The following is a 17654-nucleotide window of genomic DNA, read 5'->3' on the forward strand; positions in this document are numbered from 1 at the left end:
TCGGTCTCCACCACCCTGTTTGACTCCAGAAGCCCTGTAGTAGGTTTTGGAGTCAAGAGGTGTGAGTCCCCAGCTTTGTTCCTTTTAAACAGTTTGGGCTATTCTGGGTCCGTTGAGATTCCGTATGAATTTTAGGATGGCTTTTCCTATTTCTGCAAAAAAACATCATTGGGATTTTGATAGGGACTACAACAGCTGCTTATTTTTAAAGAAAACATGGGTGTTTTTTCCCCCCGTTTTCTATTAAAAGTTCCACGGGCAGGGGGCGCCTGGGTGGCTCAGTCGTTAAGAGTCTGCCTTCAGCTCAGGTCATGATCCCAGGGTCCTGGGATCGAGCCCCACGTCGGGCTCCCTGCTCCACGGGAACCTGCTTCTCCCTCTCCCACTCCCCCTGCTTGTGTTTCCTCTCTCGCTGTGTCTCTGTCAAATAAATAAATAAAATCTTTAAAAAAAAGAAAAAAAAACAAAGTTCCACGGGCAGAACACCGGTCGCATCAGAGCAAGACGCGGTGGCTTCCCCGACAAGGTTTTCCACTGGGCCTCAGCAGGCTCTGCGTGCAGTGATAAAAGCACAGCCCTCTGTCATTTGAGCGCAGCAGGAACCGAGCGGGGACAGACAAGGGACAGGGCGCTGGGCTCGCTGACGGCCAGCGCAGGCCCAGAATGGGTGTGTGTGAGATTTCCAGCTCAACAGGCTGATGTGTGGCGGGCTGCCCGTGAACCCGTCATTCTGCCCTGCCCCCCACCACTGAAGAGACTAACCCGGACGCCCAGGCCGTGTGTAGGCCGGGCTTTGGCCACGGGCAGTCCCAGTGTGTGTGGCGAGTTTCCTCTGGTGCTGAGTTATTCTGCTGGGTACAGTTCGAGTCTACTCAAGTGGGCAGCTTTCGCACACTCGGGTCAGGGCCTTAGCTGGGTGCCGGCGCTCACCACACGCACTGACTTCACTACTGCGAGAGACTGCAGCCCCCGAAATTCCTATGTGGAAACCTAACCCCACGTGATCAAAGTGGGAGGCGGGGTCTCCGGGAGGTGAGTAGGTCACGAGGGTGGAGCCCCATGGGTGGGACCAGAGCCTTCTAAAGAGACCCCAGAAAGCCCCGTCCTCCCCCCTGCCGTGTGAGGACACAGTGAGAAGGCGGTCTATACACCAAGAAGTGGGTCCCTGCCACACACGGAAGTTGCCAGCACGGTGACCTTGGACTCCCGGCCTCCGGAACTGGGACAAGTACAAGCTTGCTCTTGCTGGAGTAAGCCTGACAGGCCTGGACGGCTATTTTTGCCTCCGTTCCCTCAGTCACTTCCCACCCACCGGCCTGAGCGCCCCTGTGTGCGCCCTGCCCACGCTCCCTCCGGGGAGAGTCGACGGGCTGGGAGGCGTGCACACCGCCTGAGGCACGGCCCCATAAAGTATGGCTGTGATGGATGTGAGCGGCCTTAGGGCAGAGGGAGGCGCCCGGAGGGGGGCACACTGTCTGCAGGACAGAGCTTCCCGCTTAACGTACTTTTACTGCAAATATGCAAATGTGAAGGAAGATATTTAAATTGGTTAAAGAAACCAAAAAGCCTAGAAGAGAAGTAAAATTATAAATGAGTTAGAAAATGACAAGCAGGAAGCACGCTTAAATTTTGCAACGAGTCGCTAAAACTAACAGAGGCTCCTGTAGCCGCCTTCAGTAAGCACCCTTTGGCCGGTGCCGGTTCCTCAAGCGGTCAGGGCGGCCCCAGTCAGCGGTCACGTCAGACAGCGATTCAGCGCATCGCGGAGGGAGCCCCTCAGCCACACAGAGAAGCAGCGCGAAGTTCTTCAAAGCCACAGAAGAGCCACGGTGGACACACACGGTGGACTCACACGGTGCCCAAGCGTGCACTCCCGCGCCACGAACGGCGCATCTCTAATCCCAGTGCCCGCGGCAGTCCTAGTGCTCCGACGCAAACACAGAAGCCCAGGAGCAATCGGCTCAGTGGCCGCTCGGCGGGACTGACCTGTGTCCCCAGGAGATGGCAGTTGATACATGAGAGCAAGTTAACTCCCGTTATACAGAGATCCCTTTTTCCATATCAAGGTGTCAAATCAAACAAAGAGAAAAATGGTCTCTTGAGGCTGCAGAAGTCTCTTTCCCTTCCCAGAAGGGCCCACACCACACACAGAAAAACGAGAGATGGCACACAATGATTTCAGAGGACAGCTCTCCGACGGCCTGGCAGGTCCCCCCCACCGGGCACGAGCAGCGCACGAGCCCCAGGAGGCTGCCGCGGCGGCCGTCAGCAGGAGGGCAGTGAGGGAAAGGCCCCCCTCCTCGGGCAGCCACCCCTTCCGCCCCTACCTCTGAGCGCTGGCCCACCTGCTCCTCTTACCGTAGCTGATGACGAGGGGCCTTCTCTCCCTGGGGGACAGCACAGACCCCGGCAGGGAGAGCTGTCCGGTCCCTGGCCAGGGAGTGAATGGGGACAGCAACGCAGCCTCCGTGTGTGACAGCTGGACGCCGTGCCACCCCCACCCAGTGCCCCCACGCGGACTGAGCCGCCGGCCACAAGACAAGGCGGCTCTTCCGTCCTGGAAATGCCCCCTCTCAAGGGAAGCTGGGCTTGCAGCTGTGGCCTTCTGCCCAGCAGCTGGCCCCACAGCCCCAGGCCCGTGCTCCCTACAGACCCGCCCGCAGAGGGCAGCTCACCTCCCCCGCCAGCCTGTGGCCCCGGGCAGGGAATACCTTCTCATGCTGCCGCAGGTACTCCTCGCAGGCGCCGAGGGCTTCCCCGGGCTGTGCCTCTCCAAGGGCGCACAGGGCGCGGTACACCTGCTCCCGCACCAGAGGGTCCTTGTCGGTGATGGCGTCCAGCAGGATGGCGGACAGCTCTGCAGTGACCAAGCCCAGTGTGTGCGCTCAGGCCCAGCCCAGCCCACCCACCAGCGCCTGCCTCGGCCTCGGAGCCGGAGGACGCCTGCCCCCTCCCACTCTTGCACGTTCCCGTTGCCCCAGCGGCCGGCCCTGACCCCCGCTGCCTGGCCGCCTTGCCCACCTCAGCCATATACACCCGAGGTGCTCTTATACCCACGCTGCCTCCCTCCACCTTGCCCGCCAGGGTCTCTGTTTGGGATCCACTGGCTAACTGCACCTGACCTTACGCCCCAGGCTGTGCTTGCTCCACGTCTCCCGCCCCCACTGGACCGCGGCTGCTGTAAAAGGCAGGTGTTACAGGCTCAGGGCTAGGAGGGAAGCGGCCCCCAGGTGGCCAACTGTCCCGTCCTGGGGACCACCCCAGTCCCACTAACTGCCCCCAAGGACAACTCCTCATCGTCCCATCCCTGCTGGTCAGCGCCCTACACTCAGAGCCAGACCTCTCCTGCTCGGTGCCCCCTAGACAGGACCCTGCCATCCTCAGTGTCCCCGGAGCTCAGGGCATGGTACCTGCAAATAAGCGCTTACAGGTCCTCAATCCCGGAGAGAGAGCTCCGTGGGGCAGCTTCAGGGACAGAGTGGACAGCCACAATGGCTGCTGGACCATGTCTTGTGTAGAAAGGGGCAAAGGCACAGGGTCCCCTCTACACAGAGCACAAAGCCCCCCGTACCCAGCAAACACCATTCCCCATGCCGCACTGAGCCAGCAGCCAAATCGCCCCCCTGTGATTCAGTCACTACAGAGACAACCACTTTGTTTTCTTTTTTGTTTTTACTGAACACAGAGAACGCATGCCCTGCAATAGTCCTTCCTTCAAGCCTCATTCACTCAAGGCCAGGTGCTCCTCTGGGACCCAAACTCAAAAGCTAGGCGGCAATCCCCCCCACCCCCGCGTCCTGGCTTGGGGCCCCACACACTCACTCTTCACGTAGGACTCTGTCATCTTGGCTTCGCCTCACCCAGTGTGAACATGGACAGCTTCTTCTCAAACCTGGAGTAAGCAAAAACACAGCAATTAAATCATACCCCTCTTCCATTTACAGGCAGTCACTGTGTTTGTATGAAACAAGATTTCTGGGGTGCCTGGGGGGCTCAGTCCGTTAAGTCTCCCAACTCTTGATTTTGGCTCAGGTCATGATCTTGGGGTCCTGGGATCAAGCCCCACGTCGGGTTCCCTGCTCAGCAGGGAGTCTGCTTGAGACTCTTTCTCCCTCTGTCCCCCTGCGCGCCCCCCACACACACGCACTCTAAAAAATTTAAAAAATAAAACTCATCAAAAACCCCCCATGATTTCAGTGCCTTTTCCTGGAGGGAGCGATCTGCCACACCACAGCAGAGCCACTCACGGAGGACAGAAGGCAGCTTCCCTCAACGGCCACCAGTTCTCCTCTGCCCCACCTGGCAGCCCCACTGGGGTGATGTCAGCCCACACGGTGACCTGGGCAAGTGTGGTCACCACCTACAGCATCTTCCTTTACTCTGTAAAGAAGAGAGGGCATACATAAGGCTGACATCACCAACAGTCTGTGAGGGCATGGAAACCTGCCCCGAGGGCCAAGAATGAGGGCCTTGATCACTGCAGGCTCCAGATCCCCTGTGCTTGAGAGTTCTAGCACAGCACAGAATGAGCCTCCTCATGGCTCAGAGAGACTGGCTGGGCAGCATGGGGATCTAGGTTCCTTGCCACCAGAAACCAACCATCCAAACAGCCCATGGCATTTGAGAGGTACAGCTTTCGGGGCGCCTGGGGAGCGCAGTCGGTCTTGGTTTCGGCTTGGGTCATGGTCTCAGGGTCATGATATCAAGCCCCGCATCAGGCTCCATGCTCAGTGGGGAATCTTCTTGAGATTCTCTCTCTCTCTCCCTCTGCCCCTCCCTTGCTCGCTCTCTCTCTCTCTAAAATAAATAAATCTTTAAAAAAAAAAAAGAGCTGCAGCTTTCAAACACTGCATGCTTTGAAGCAGCCCTTGCAACAGATGGACCCAAAGAAGAAAGTGCCTCTACCCCTTTACCACTTGGTCAGGAATTCAGACCTACGTCATACTCTCCAAGGTCCATAAGGTCAGAGGGGCCACAGGCCATCAGCACGGTAGCTGACAGCTTTCTAACATGGTGTCTCCTGTTTGCTGACAACTGCACCGCCACTCATCGATCACTTCCACCCCGGGCCCTCCCGATTACCTCTCAGACATAAAAGGACAGAGGTGATAGAGGCGAGCTGCCATGACCTGCCCCTAACCAAGCAAGACGACACCCATCTGGCTACGGACACAGAGGAAGGAAAGAGCAGGTGAGACCTCACAGGGTGCGGGGCGGCAGAATTACAAGTGAGTGAGAACTCTAGTTCAGGAAGGCAGACTGGTCCCAAGCATGCATTCATCCCACCAAAACCTCAATGAAATGACAGAAAAGATGCAAGTTTTTATTTTATCTTTTTTTAAAAATTTTCTTTTTAACTAATCTCTCTACACCCAGCATGGGGCTCAAGCTCATAACCCCAAGATCAAGAGTTGCATGTAGGGGCGCCTGGGGGGCTCAGTCGTTAAGTGTCTGCCTTCGGCTCAGATCATGATCCCAGGGTCCTGGGATCGAGCCCCGCGTCGGGCTCCCTGCTCCGCGGGGAGCCTGCTTCTCCCTCTCCCTCTGCCACTCCCCCTGCTTGCGCTCCCTCTCTGTCAAATAAATAAATAAAAATCTTAAAAAAAAAAAGAGTTGCATGCTCTACTGCCTGCACCAGCCAGGTGTCCCAAAGATGCAAGTTTTAAAAGAATAAATCCATAAGAGCACTAGAAAACAAGATAAAATTAGCAAACCAGAAATCTCCAGGAATCCCAGGCAGATAGAAAGCAGATGGAGAAGACTCTGGCTTAAAGATGCTGGCATCACCACGGTGTTTCTCCTTTCTTCCTGGAAAGCATCTAAAAGTAACAAGGAAAACAAGAAATAGAAATACACATTTCATTTGTGGCAGAGCAAGAAGAAGGCAAAAAACCGCAAACCCCAAAAGAATGAAGGACTGAAAAGGTCGCAGCTGTCAGCAGGTTCCAGAAAGAGCCCAAAGATACTTCTCGAAGGCGTCGGCACATCGTCAGATAGACCCTAAACCCTGAATTCCTGGACCTGGTCTGTACGTACAAGGCAAGCAGCTGTCCCTGGGGCAGAGGCTTTGCTCTGAGAAAAGCCACAGCTGCCTATCTCCACTACCCAGGAAGAAACAAGGGCTAAACCAACTCAAAATCAGCAAGTTTGGAACGCTCTTCATACGAGTGCAAAAGGCCATGTGCACCCAACTCAAACAGGAACAAAAAATAAGTAAACAAGATCAGCTCCTAGCCCGGATGGGAGTAATGGACCAACTTGCTCTCCTGACCAAAACAACTAAAAAGGAATGGTAGTTCTGTCATCTCAGTGATGGACATCAGGAAATGAAGGACAGGAGCCCTGTGCCCACTCCAGCTCACAGCCTGGAGGGTGCATCCAGGGATCAGGAGGACTCAGCAATACCCCTAAGTTGAGACAGACTGGGAGTAGTATCTTGGGAGACCCAGGTCCTGGCAGTTTGCAGACTCTAATACCAGAGAGAACTCCAGAGACCTGCAGAGGGTCCCTGGTCACTCAGCTGACCTCCTGGCCAGTGCTGGGTGGCAGAATAATGTCCCCAGAGAAGTCTATGTCCTCACCCCAGAACCTGTGGTATGTTACCTTCCGTGACAAAAGGGACTCAGCAGACAGAATTAAGGGTACAAGCCCTGTGGTGGGGGGATTATGTGGGTGAGACCAGCCTAAGTGTATAAGTCCTAAATGTAGAGAACTCTTCCCAGTGGGGTCAAGGAGATGAGACGGAAGAAGGAAGAGGAGAAGTTCAAAGTGTGGGAAGGACTCAAGCCACCATGGCTGGCTTTAAAGATAGAGGAAGGAGGCTCTGGACCACATAATGTGGGTGGACTCTAGAAGTCAGATATGTCCCTTAGTTTACAGCCAGTGACCAAACAGGGACTTTGTTCCTACAGCCACAATGAACCAAATTCTGCCAACAACCTGAAAGAGCAGGAAACAGATTCTCCCCAGAGAGCCCAGAAAAGAGCACAGCCCTACTGACCCCTGGATTTTAGCCTGGTGAGATCTATGTCAGACATCTGACCTCAAGAACTTTAGGATAACAAATCTATGTCGTTTAAGCCACTAATTTTATGGTAATTTATTACAGCAGCAGAGGAGCTGCCGTAATACGAGCGCCATGTTTAAGAAGAAATCACCAAAGGCCAGGGCAAGAACTACCCAAAAGGGTCAGCAGAAACAATCCTCAGGACTCACAACAGGCCCAGAACGGGGCTGCTGCCAGCAGCCAGAGGGGAAAACATCACAACTCACAGAGTATTGGGAAGAACACTCAAAATGGTTTTGCCTCAATAAAAAAGTAAAGTTAGCCGTAAACTAAATGCTGTTCTGGTCTCACCTAACAAAGCTAAAAGTAAGACCTGAAAAGATCAAATTGTTCCTAAGTCACTTAGCTACATCCCAGCACAAAGTTCAAGAATAATAATAAGGGGGCTCCTGGATGGCTCAGTTGGTTGGGCGTCTGCCTTTGGCTCAGGTCATGATCCCAGGGTTCTGGGATCGAGCCCCGCATCAGGCTCCCTGCTCTGCTTCTCCCTCTCCCTCATGCTCTCTTTCACACTCAAATAAAATATTTTTTAAAAAAGAATGATAGGGGCGCCTGGGTGGCTCAGTCGTTAAGTGTCTGCCTTCGGCTTGGGTCGTGATCCCGGGGTCCTGGGATCGAGCCCCGCATCAGGCTCCCTGCTCCGTGGGAAGCCTGCTTCTCCCTCTCTCACTTCCCCTGCTTGTGTTCCCTCTCTCGCTGTGTATCTGTCAAATAAATAAATAAAATCTTTAAAAAAATAAATAAAAAATAAAAAGAATGATAATAGGAACACACAAATATCCAGCATCAACAAGGTAAAATAACAATTTCTGGCATCTAATAAAAAATTACCAGGCATGCAAAGAAGCAAAAAAATACAACCCACAATGAGGATGAATCAATAAATATAAATTGATCCAGAAATGATGCAGAAAAATTAGTGAACAAGGACATTTAGACAGTTACTATAACTGTGTCTCATATACTCAAGAAACCACATGAAAGACTGCATACGTTAACATAAAGAGGTTAAAGAAAAAGGATGGTAAAAGATAGGGCTGACACTAGTTATAAGAAAGCTTGAGTGCCTGTCAATATTAGACAAAGCAGATTCCAGAGACATAACAATCGTAAACATTTATGTGCCTAATAACAGAACTTCAAAATACACAAAGCCAAAACTAATGAAAATGCAAGAAAACATAGACAAATACAAATTACAGCAGAGATTTCTCTATAATTGGTGAAACAATTGTACAGATAATCAGTAAGGGTACAAAAGACCTGAACAATACTGTCAACCAACTTGACCTAAGTAGTATTTACAGAACCATTTTTTCATTAACAGTAGAATATATATTCTTTCCAAAAGCACATGGAATATTTTTCAAGACTGACTATATTCTGGGCAGTAAAACAAATCTCAGTAAATTTAAAAGAGTTCAAGTCATACAAAGTATGTTCTCTGACTACAATGGAATTAAAAGTCAATAAGAGAAAGCTATCTGAGAAATCCCCAAGTATTTTAAAAACTACTTAATGTGCTTCAAAATAATACATGAGGCAAAAAAGAAATCAAAAGTAAAATTAGAAAGCATTTGAAGTGAATGAAAATGAAAAAATACACCAAAATTTGTGGGAAATTTATAGCACTAAATGACTGTATTAGAAAAGAAGAATGATGTGATCTTTTTTTTTAGATTTATTTATTTATTTGAGAGAGAGAATGAGAGAGAGAGAGAGAGAGCATGAGAGGGGGAGAGGGTCAGAGGGAGAAGCAGACTCCCCGCTGAGTAGGGAGCCCGATGCGGGACTCGATCCCGAGACTCCAGGATCATGACCTGAGCCGAAGGCAGTCGCCTAACCAACTGAGCCACCCAGGCGCCCAAGAATGACGTGATCTTCCACCTTAAGAAACTAGACGCTCAGGTGTGCATGGATAGCCCGGTTGGTTAAGCATCTGACTCTTGATTTTGGCTCACGTCATGACCTCAGGGTCATGGGATCAAGCCCCCATCCGGCTCTGTACTCAGCACAGAATCTGCTTGTCCCTCTCCCTCTGCTCCTCCTCTCTCTCTCTCTCTCTCAAATAAATAAAATCTTTAAAAAAAAAAGAAAAGAAACTAGACACTCAAATGAAGCAAAAGAAATACTAAATATTAGTACATAAATCAAAGAAATAGAAAACATGACAGAAAAAAAATCAGTGATACCAAAGGCTAGTTATTTGAGAAGATCAATAAATTTGATAACCTCTATCCTGACAGATCAGGGGGAAAAAAAAGACACAAATTACCAGTATCAAGAGAGGTGGGGCACCTGAGTGGCTCAGTTGGTTAAGCGACTGCCTTTGGCTCAGGTCATGATCCTGGAGTCCCAGGATCAAGTCCCAGGATCGAGTCCCACATCAGGCTCCCTGCTCAGCAGGGAGTCTGCTTCTCCCTCTGACCCTCCTCCCTCTCATGCTCTCTATCATTCTCTTTCTCTCTCAATAAAAAAAAAAAAAAAAAAAAGAATGAGAGATGGTATCACTAGATTCTAGAGATATTAGAAATTAGAAATAAATTAGAAAATAAAAATACATTATGAATAATGTTATGCCAGTAAATTGAACTTTTTTTTTTTTTTTTTTAAGTAAACTGAACACCTTGAAAGAAACAGACAAGTGAGGGGCACCTGGCTGGCTCAGTCAGAGGCATGTGAGACTCTTGATCTCAGGGTTGAGTCAATTATATCTCAATAAAAAACCTAAAAATAGACAAGTTCCTTAAAACACATAAACTACTAAAGCTCATGCAAGAGGAAATAGATAACCTAAATAACATAATATCTAATTAAGAAATTGAACTTGCAGTTAAAAACCTTCCCACAGAGAAAGCTCTAGGCCTAGAGGGTTCCCCTGGAGAATTCTATCAAACATTTAAGGAAGAAATAATACCAACTCTACATGAATTCTTCCAAGAAAACTGAAAATAAAGGAATACTTCCCAACTGATTTTATGAGGCCAGCATTACTCTGATAACAAGAATAGACAAAGATATTACAAATAATGAACACCATAGGCCAATTTCCCTTGTAGACACAAATGAAAAAAATTCCTTTTTTTTTTTTTAAAGATTTTATTTATTTATTTGACAAACAGAGAGATAGTGAGAGCAGGAACACAAGCAGGAGGAGTGGGAGAGCAAGAAGCAGGCTTCCTGCCGAGCAAGGAACCTGATGTGGGGCTCGATCCCAGGACCTTGGGATCATGACCCAAGCCAAAGGCAGACGCTTAACAGACTGAGCCGCCCAGATGCCCCACAAATGAAAAAATTTTTAACAATATTTTATCAAATCATATACAACATGTAAAAAGAGTAATACAGCATGATCAAATGGGGTTTATCCCATGAATACAAGGTTGGTTTAGTATTTTTAAGCACAGCCAATGTAATTCACATTAACAGACCAAAAAAAGAAAAAAAATATATAATTGTTTCAATAAATGCAGAAAAAGCATTTGTCATAATCCAACATCCACTTGTAATAAAAATTATCAGCAAATAGAAATAAAAGGGACTTCCCCAACCTGATAAACAGCACCTAAGGGAAACCTATAGGAACATCATTCTTAATAGTGAAAGACTAAATGCTATCCCTTTAAATTAGGGAACAAGGTAAGGATGTCTGCTCTCACCACGTCTCTTCACCATCATAGTAGAGGGTCTAGCCAGTGCAATAAGGCAAGAAAAAATAATAAAGGGCATTCAAATTGAACAGAAGGAAGTAAAACTGCTTTTATTCACAGGTAATATGATTGTTTATGCAGAAAATCCTACAGAATCTACAACTAGGACTAGAATCAATAAGTCGCTAGTAAGAACACAGGATGTAAAGTCAGTATTAAAAAAATCAACTGTATTGGGACTACTGAGTGGCTCAGTCGGTGAAGCACCTGCCTTCAGCTCAGGTCATGATCCCAGGATCCTGGGATGGAGCCCCACATCGGGCTCCCTGCTCAGCGGGAAGCCTGCTTCTCCCTCTGCCTGCCACTCCCCCTGCTTGTGCTCTATCTGACAAATAAATAAAATCTTTAAACAAACAAACAACTGTATTTCTATTTGCTAACAATAAACAATCAAAAATGGAAAGTCATGCCATTTGCTGAGTAAAAAAATATGAAATATTTTCCCCCACCCCCCAAAATATGAAATATTTAAAAATAAATTTGACAAAAGATGTGTTAGACAATACACTAAACCTATCAAACACTGCTGATATGTTTTTTTAAGATGTATTACTTAGAGAGAGAGAGCACGCACACATGAGTGGGGTGAGGGGCAGAGGGGGAGGGAGAGGGACAAGCAAACTCTGCACTGAGCATGGAGCCAGGCATTGGGCTCCATCTTGGGACCCTGAGATCACAACCTGAGGGGAAACCAAGAGTCGGAGGCTTAACTAACTGTGCCACCCAGGCACCCCACATTGCTGAGAGATATTAAAGAAAATTTAAATAAATGGAGAGATACACTGTGCAAAGATATCAATTCTTCCCAAATGTATCTATAGATTAAATGGATTCCAGTCAAAATCCCAGTAGGCTTTTTGTAGAAACTGATGGACTAATTCTACAACTCCTATGGAAATGTAAGGACTTAGAACAGCCAAAACGATTCTGAAACAAAACAAAACAAAATTGGAGGATTTATACTACCGGACTTCAAGACTTACATGGCCAATTGATTTTCAACAAAGGTACAAAGTCTCTTCAGTGGAGAAGGGATAGTTTTTTCAACAAATAGTGCTGAACATCTACATGCAATAAAACAAACTTCAGCCTATACTTCACACCACATACAAAAACTCAAAATGATTTACAGACCTAAATGTAAAAGTTAAAACTATGAAATTTCTGGGGGGGAAAAAAAAAAAAACAGAAGAAAATCTCTATGATACCAAAAGCAAAAGCTATGGGGCGGGGGCTGGGGGGGGGGAGACTTGATAAACTGAAATTCACCAAAAAAATTCTTCTCTTTAAAAAAAAATTAAAACCATTTATTTATTTATTTTAGAGAGAGAGAGGAAGAAAGAGAGCACGAGCCAGGTGAGGGGCAGAGGGAGAGAGAGAGGGGAAGCCTACCTGCGGCCTGATCCCAAGACCCTGAGTCGAAACCAAGAGTCAGAGGCTCAACCGACTGAGCCACCCTGGCCCCCCAGAAAACTTATGCTCTCTGAATACACTGCTAAGGCAATGAAATTAATGGCACCAAGGCACACCACTCAGTAACAAACACACTATAAAAAACATCAGCACCCCCCCCCCCAATTGCTCTTATTTCCCTACTTCTGCACGTCACACAAGGCAGTAGATGCCCTACTCCCCCACTGAGGTCCTATCCCTGATGACTGGCTCACTTGGCCATCCTGCCTCGGCCACTTCCATGCCTCCTCCGTGCTCAGAGTGCTGATCTTTGCCAACACGGATCCTAGCATGATGCCACACTGCTGCTTACCCCCCTTCCTGCTGCCCACAGAACCTAACACCTCCAACGTGGGCTGTTCCAACCTAGACCCGAACCCCTCACCGCTTCTCTCTCACCCCTTTACATTCTAGGTGTCCCGGCCACCTGAAAACCCCAGGCCACGGGCTGGACTCTCAGCACCTCTGCTTCTGCCTGTCCTCTGCAAGCATGCCCTGCCCTGGCCTCTCTACCATGGGGACTCCTGCTCCCTCCTCAACAGCCAATTCCTGTTACCTCACCCAGGACACTCCCAACCTTCCAGCAAGGGATCCAATATTCCCACAACCCTTTGTTCATAAGATGAATATGGGATCAGTACAAAATATTAACAGTTGTATGCTCCAGTCTGCCTGCCTTCTCCAGTGCACTGCGAGCAATGGAAAAAGTTTTGATTTTTATCCTTAGTATGCACAGCATTTTTTAAAATAACTGTTCAGGAGCACCTGGGTGGCTCAGTCAGTTGAGTGTCCGACTTTGGTTTCAGCTCAGGTCATGGTCTCATGGGTGATGGGATCAAGCTCCAAGCTCAGCGGGGAGTCTGCTGTAAGATTCTCACCCTCTGTCCCTCCCCCCAACTTGCTTGTTTGTGCTCTCTAAAATAATAAGTATTTTTAAAAAAAGGAATAAAGGAATAAAAGGAGGAAGGAATAAAATCAAAATCCTCCCATATGACTCAATTTTGTAAAGCTCAATTTTCCTGAATCTACAAATACATGAATCAGGATATTGGAGGGTATTTGATGAAATGGTCCAAAATTCATATAGAAGAATTAATGTCCAAGAATAGCCAATTAAAAAAAAAGAAAAAGAATAGCCAGTTAAATTTTTGAAGTATATGAAGAGGAAGAATTGTCCTATACTATGTTAAAGTGTATTAAATCAATGGAACTATATAAAAAGTCCAGAAATGAACACCAAGAAGGAAGAAAACATGTTACACAAGAAAGACAGAGTTTTAAATCATACAGACAGATTAGTCAATAAATAATGTTGAAACAGCAAGTTAAACACTCAGGGAAAACACCAGCCTCCCCACACCTCTCCTCACCCCAACATGAACTCCAGATGCACGTAAGAGTTAAATGGAGAGATGAAATGCAAAAGTCCGAGTAGAAAGCACAGCTAAATCTTTTACAGTCTTGAAGTAGGAAAGGATGTTATAAGCCAGACGCAAAACCCCAGACATTAATGAACACTGTTCAGTTTGACTATTAAAAAACTGTTAAGTTTCTGAGTCAAAAACATATGTAAAATTTGAAAACCGTATCCAGGGGCGCCTGGGTGGCTCAGTCGGTTAAGAGGCTGCCTTCGGCCCAGGTCATGATCCCAGGGTCCTGGGATCAAGCCCCACATCGGGCTCCCTGCTCAGCAGAGAGCCTGCTTCTCCCTTTCCCTCTGCCTGCCACTCTGCCTACCTGTGCTATCTCTCTGTCAAATAAATAAATTTAAAAAAAAAATCTTTAAAAAAAAATTTTTTTTTTAAATTAAAAAAAAAAAAGAAAACCGTATCCATACTTACACCAATGCACACACCCTACGTGCTCACACACCTCATCCGACCAGCAGAGCATAAGGTCAGTGAAAGACAAAGTAGGAGGAGTCATTCATAAGAGACACACCAAGAGGTTCCGCTTGCGCCACAGGCACCCAGCGCGCTCCCAGAGCAGCAGATGTCCCCGGTGCCGCGGGCATCACGTGGGTGAGGACAGTCAGCAGAGCCCGCAGAGCATCCGCCGCAAGCCCAAACCGTCACACCCGTGATGGGATCACCCACGTTTTGAAACCCTCGCGCGAGTGCACAGAGATGTTAGAAGAAACACGAATACCACAGGGGTCTGGTTAGATGCTGAAAAACAACCACTGGGAGAAAGTGGTGGGTAGGTGAGTGCGTAGAAACTACAGTGGAAAGAGCAGAGCTTGACCGTCCAATGGAAAAGCAAAGAGCGCACAGCTGAGCAAGGCCATTTTGGAAGGTCCCCGCCCCTGGCCAGGTGATCTGTGTGCTCATGCTGGACACACAGAGATAGCCGCAGACCCTGCTCTCTATGGAGACAGACAAACGTGAGGAGGTTGCTGATGGCAAACCAAGACGAATGCTCCGCAGGGGAAGAGGGTGCAGAGACAAGGAAGGGCCCGGGCCTGGAAGGCACCCTGCGTCTTGCAGGAAGCGTGTGCTGAGCACTGACTGCCCGGCCACTACCTTAGAGGCACCATCTCTCTTAATACACAGAGCCAAGCAGGTCTGGGAGAAACCCATCGCTAGTTAGCAGCTCGTTAACAGCAGGGCAGGACGCACCCAGGACTGGCTCCCGGAGGCTCCACTCCACGCCCCTGCTAGGATGCACACTAGCACAGGTCATGAAGGCAGGGGTAAGCAGGTATCCCTCCCGCATCCCACACATCATCGCTGAGTGAAGAAGCGGCTTCCTCCTCATTCACCTCAACTAAGCAGTCATCCCACCACATATGCTAAGTCAACCAGGCACCGTCTAAGCCCCCAGAGTCCCAGCCCTTGGCTTGAAGGACGCCCATGTGTATTATGGCTGCCACATGACATGGCAGAGGATAACAGAGGTGCTGGGCCAACCGCACCAAGCCCAAAGTGGGTCAGAAGGAGGCATGGGAGGCGAGGAGGCCATGGACACCACTGGCCAGAGGCAGCCATGAGTCTGTCTGAGGGTCAGGCCACCACGTGGGGACATGGGAATGACCCACCCCTGCAGCAGGCCCCTGGACTTTCCCTTCTAGCACAGGAGCCAGAGAAGAATCAATTTCCAGAGTCACCAACAAGAACCTGGGCTGATGACCCAGGAAAGGCAGTCCAACAGCTCATCGCTCACAGTCCCTTGGGAACACTGTTTCTCAACATAAGCCATGCCGAGCTGTGTCACTGGGTTCGCACGCAAACCCCCAAAGCCAGGTGGCCCTTCAGCTCAGCTAAGAGAGCACATTCCTCATAACTCCAGCAGCCAGTAAACCCTGAACACTGGGCAGGAGCCCACAAGAGCCACAGGAGTTTTCTTGGACCAACCTCAAGGAGAGCAAATAATTCAGCTCACTGAAGAGGGAGATCTGGAGCTGCTGATCACATACAAGCCACAACCTGACCGCTCACCTGGGCCCCAGTGGACCCTGGGTCTGAAAACTAAGTGCAGACACCTGCTTCCAAGCACATGGGACTAGTGGTGAATGCGAGCAGGCGTAAGCCCCACAGCCTCCACCTCTGATCCACTGATGTCCCTCAGCAGGCAGCAAACAGCCTGGGGAGTGAGAAACAGCGAGATGCGGGTCTGAACAAGCCACAGCAGCCTGAATACTGGTTTCAAGGTAACCAAGGGAGCTCAACTCAGGTCAGTCCACTCTGACACCACAGAGAGACCAGAGACACCTGCTCACTTGAACCACAACGGCCTGAGGCCTGGAAATAAAGATCCTGCAGCAGCATCCCTACACCCCTTGGGTGCCAGGACTATAGGCCTGATGTAGCCGCATCACATTCAAGCCACTGCTAAGTGTCCTACCACTGACGATTCCCACAGGGGTCTCCTGGGGCCCAGTGCCTGCAGAGTCTCCCTCTGAACCACTCAAACCCAACAGCTCTAATACTCAACTCACCATCTTCACCCCTGACCTCTCCCTGGCCCCCAACTCATCTGCCTCTTTTCCTGTGTCATCATGCACTCAGCTATCTGGGTCAGGAATCAGCATCTCCCCTTCCTGTTCCTCCATCTCCCTCCCCACACCCTATGGTGGACTTACTGACCCTCTTCTTCTCCTCCACCCCTACCACCACCCCTGTCCGAAGTGGTCCCTGCCTCCAAGACTGTCCCCTCAGAGCCAGCCTCCACCCCAACCCCACCTGTTGCCCCCACCAGACAGCCACGCCAGCTGACACCCCCACGCAAGGCCAGTCGTCTGGCTCCCCCCGCCAGGCCCGCTGCCCGCACCGCACCCCTCTGACTCACTTCACCGCGCTCGAGCAGGCCCGCCCCGCCCCCACCCCGACGAGGTCCGCAAGTGTGTAGTTCGGACCCGCCCGCTCCCACAGAGCCCTCTCTCCGGGCCCTAACGCTGCACCGCCGCACCGACACTAGGGCCTCGGGGCCCAGGGACTGGGGGCCGGCCGGCCCAGCACCACCCAGCTCTCACCTTGATTGCCTCCGGCCCTGCCAGCTTCACGACCTATCCTCTCTGACCCATAATCCTCGGGACTTTTGCCCAACTACTCCCTGCTCCGGACCGCCTCCTTCAATGTCAGAGAGGCATCGGGAAGGATCCTCTCAGAGCTCAGGCTCGGCTGCCCCTAGAGGACAGCCCGGCGTGCCCGCCGCGCGCCCCAAGGCCCCGGCACCCGCCCCCCCCGCCCCGGCGTGGGGAAGAAGGGGAGCGGCCAGCTCCCGGGCCTCTTCCGGGCTGGGACGCGGCGCGCCCGGCTCCTCGGCCGCGCCGGGAGCACCTGAGCCCCGGCAAGGGGGCGGGCTCGGCTCCACGACGCCCGGGACCCTCCTCGCGCTCGCCCCTGACCTTGGGAAGGCGCCTCCCGACTCGGCTTCCCTCGCAACCCCGGACGAAGGGGCGGCCCCCAGACTCTCCGGCCCAGGCTCCCCCGAGGGGCGCCTCTCCGAGCGAGCGCCGCCGGTCCCCCCGGTCCCCGGTTTACCTGAGTAGCTGCCGCCGCGGCCCGGGCGCCGCCCTCCCACCAAGCCGCGGCCCGGAGTGGGCAGGGCCACACGCCGAGCCCGCCCCCGCCCCCTCCGCCAACCGCGGCACGGCGCGCGGCAGTCCGGCCCCGCCCCCACACGATCTCTGCGCTCATTGGCCGGAGACGCGTCCCTCTCCCTCCTCTCTCCACCCCGCCCACCGAGCCCCAGCAAGCGGCAGTGCGCAAACTCCGCCTCGCACTCGGCCCCGCCCCCAGCCGTCCAGAGACCGCGGCTCCCGACAGTTGGGCGCGAGCGCGGCCTCCCGGCTGGCCGCAATAAATGCGGCCGGTCACTGCGCAGGCGCGGGGCGTGCATTCCCGCTTCCTCCGCGCGGGAGCTGGCCCGGTCCACCTGCGTTCCTGTCCGCGTCGGACGCTTACACCTCCTAGGTCCAGGCACGC

General features: G+C 50.9%; 1 protein-coding gene across 16 annotated transcripts in view; it reads right to left on the reverse strand.

The window, feature by feature from the left end:
• MROH1 (maestro heat like repeat family member 1) overlaps window positions 1-17285 on the reverse strand; it is a 70053-nt gene extending 52768 nt beyond the window's left edge. For 6 of the 16 annotated variants that reach the window (XR_013447622.1, XM_078071874.1, XM_036105614.2 and 3 more), the window contains exons 1-4: window positions 17211-17285; window positions 5715-5819; window positions 3823-3892; window positions 2712-2857 (exon numbers count right to left, since the gene is read on the reverse strand). Coding sequence is in view for 15 of the 16 variants with exons in the window: in XM_078071874.1 (XP_077928000.1) it covers window positions 2712-2857; window positions 3823-3844 (168 nt within the window). In the remaining variant the exon portion in view is untranslated. The other 10 variants (XM_078071868.1, XM_078071863.1, XM_078071866.1 and 7 more) reach the window with 10 other exon arrangements.
• Window positions 17286-17654: the final 369 nt, after the last annotated feature.

This window comes from Halichoerus grypus, chromosome 5, assembly GCF_964656455.1.
Source record: "Halichoerus grypus chromosome 5, mHalGry1.hap1.1, whole genome shotgun sequence".
NCBI classification, from domain to species: Eukaryota; Metazoa; Chordata; class Mammalia; order Carnivora; family Phocidae; genus Halichoerus; species Halichoerus grypus.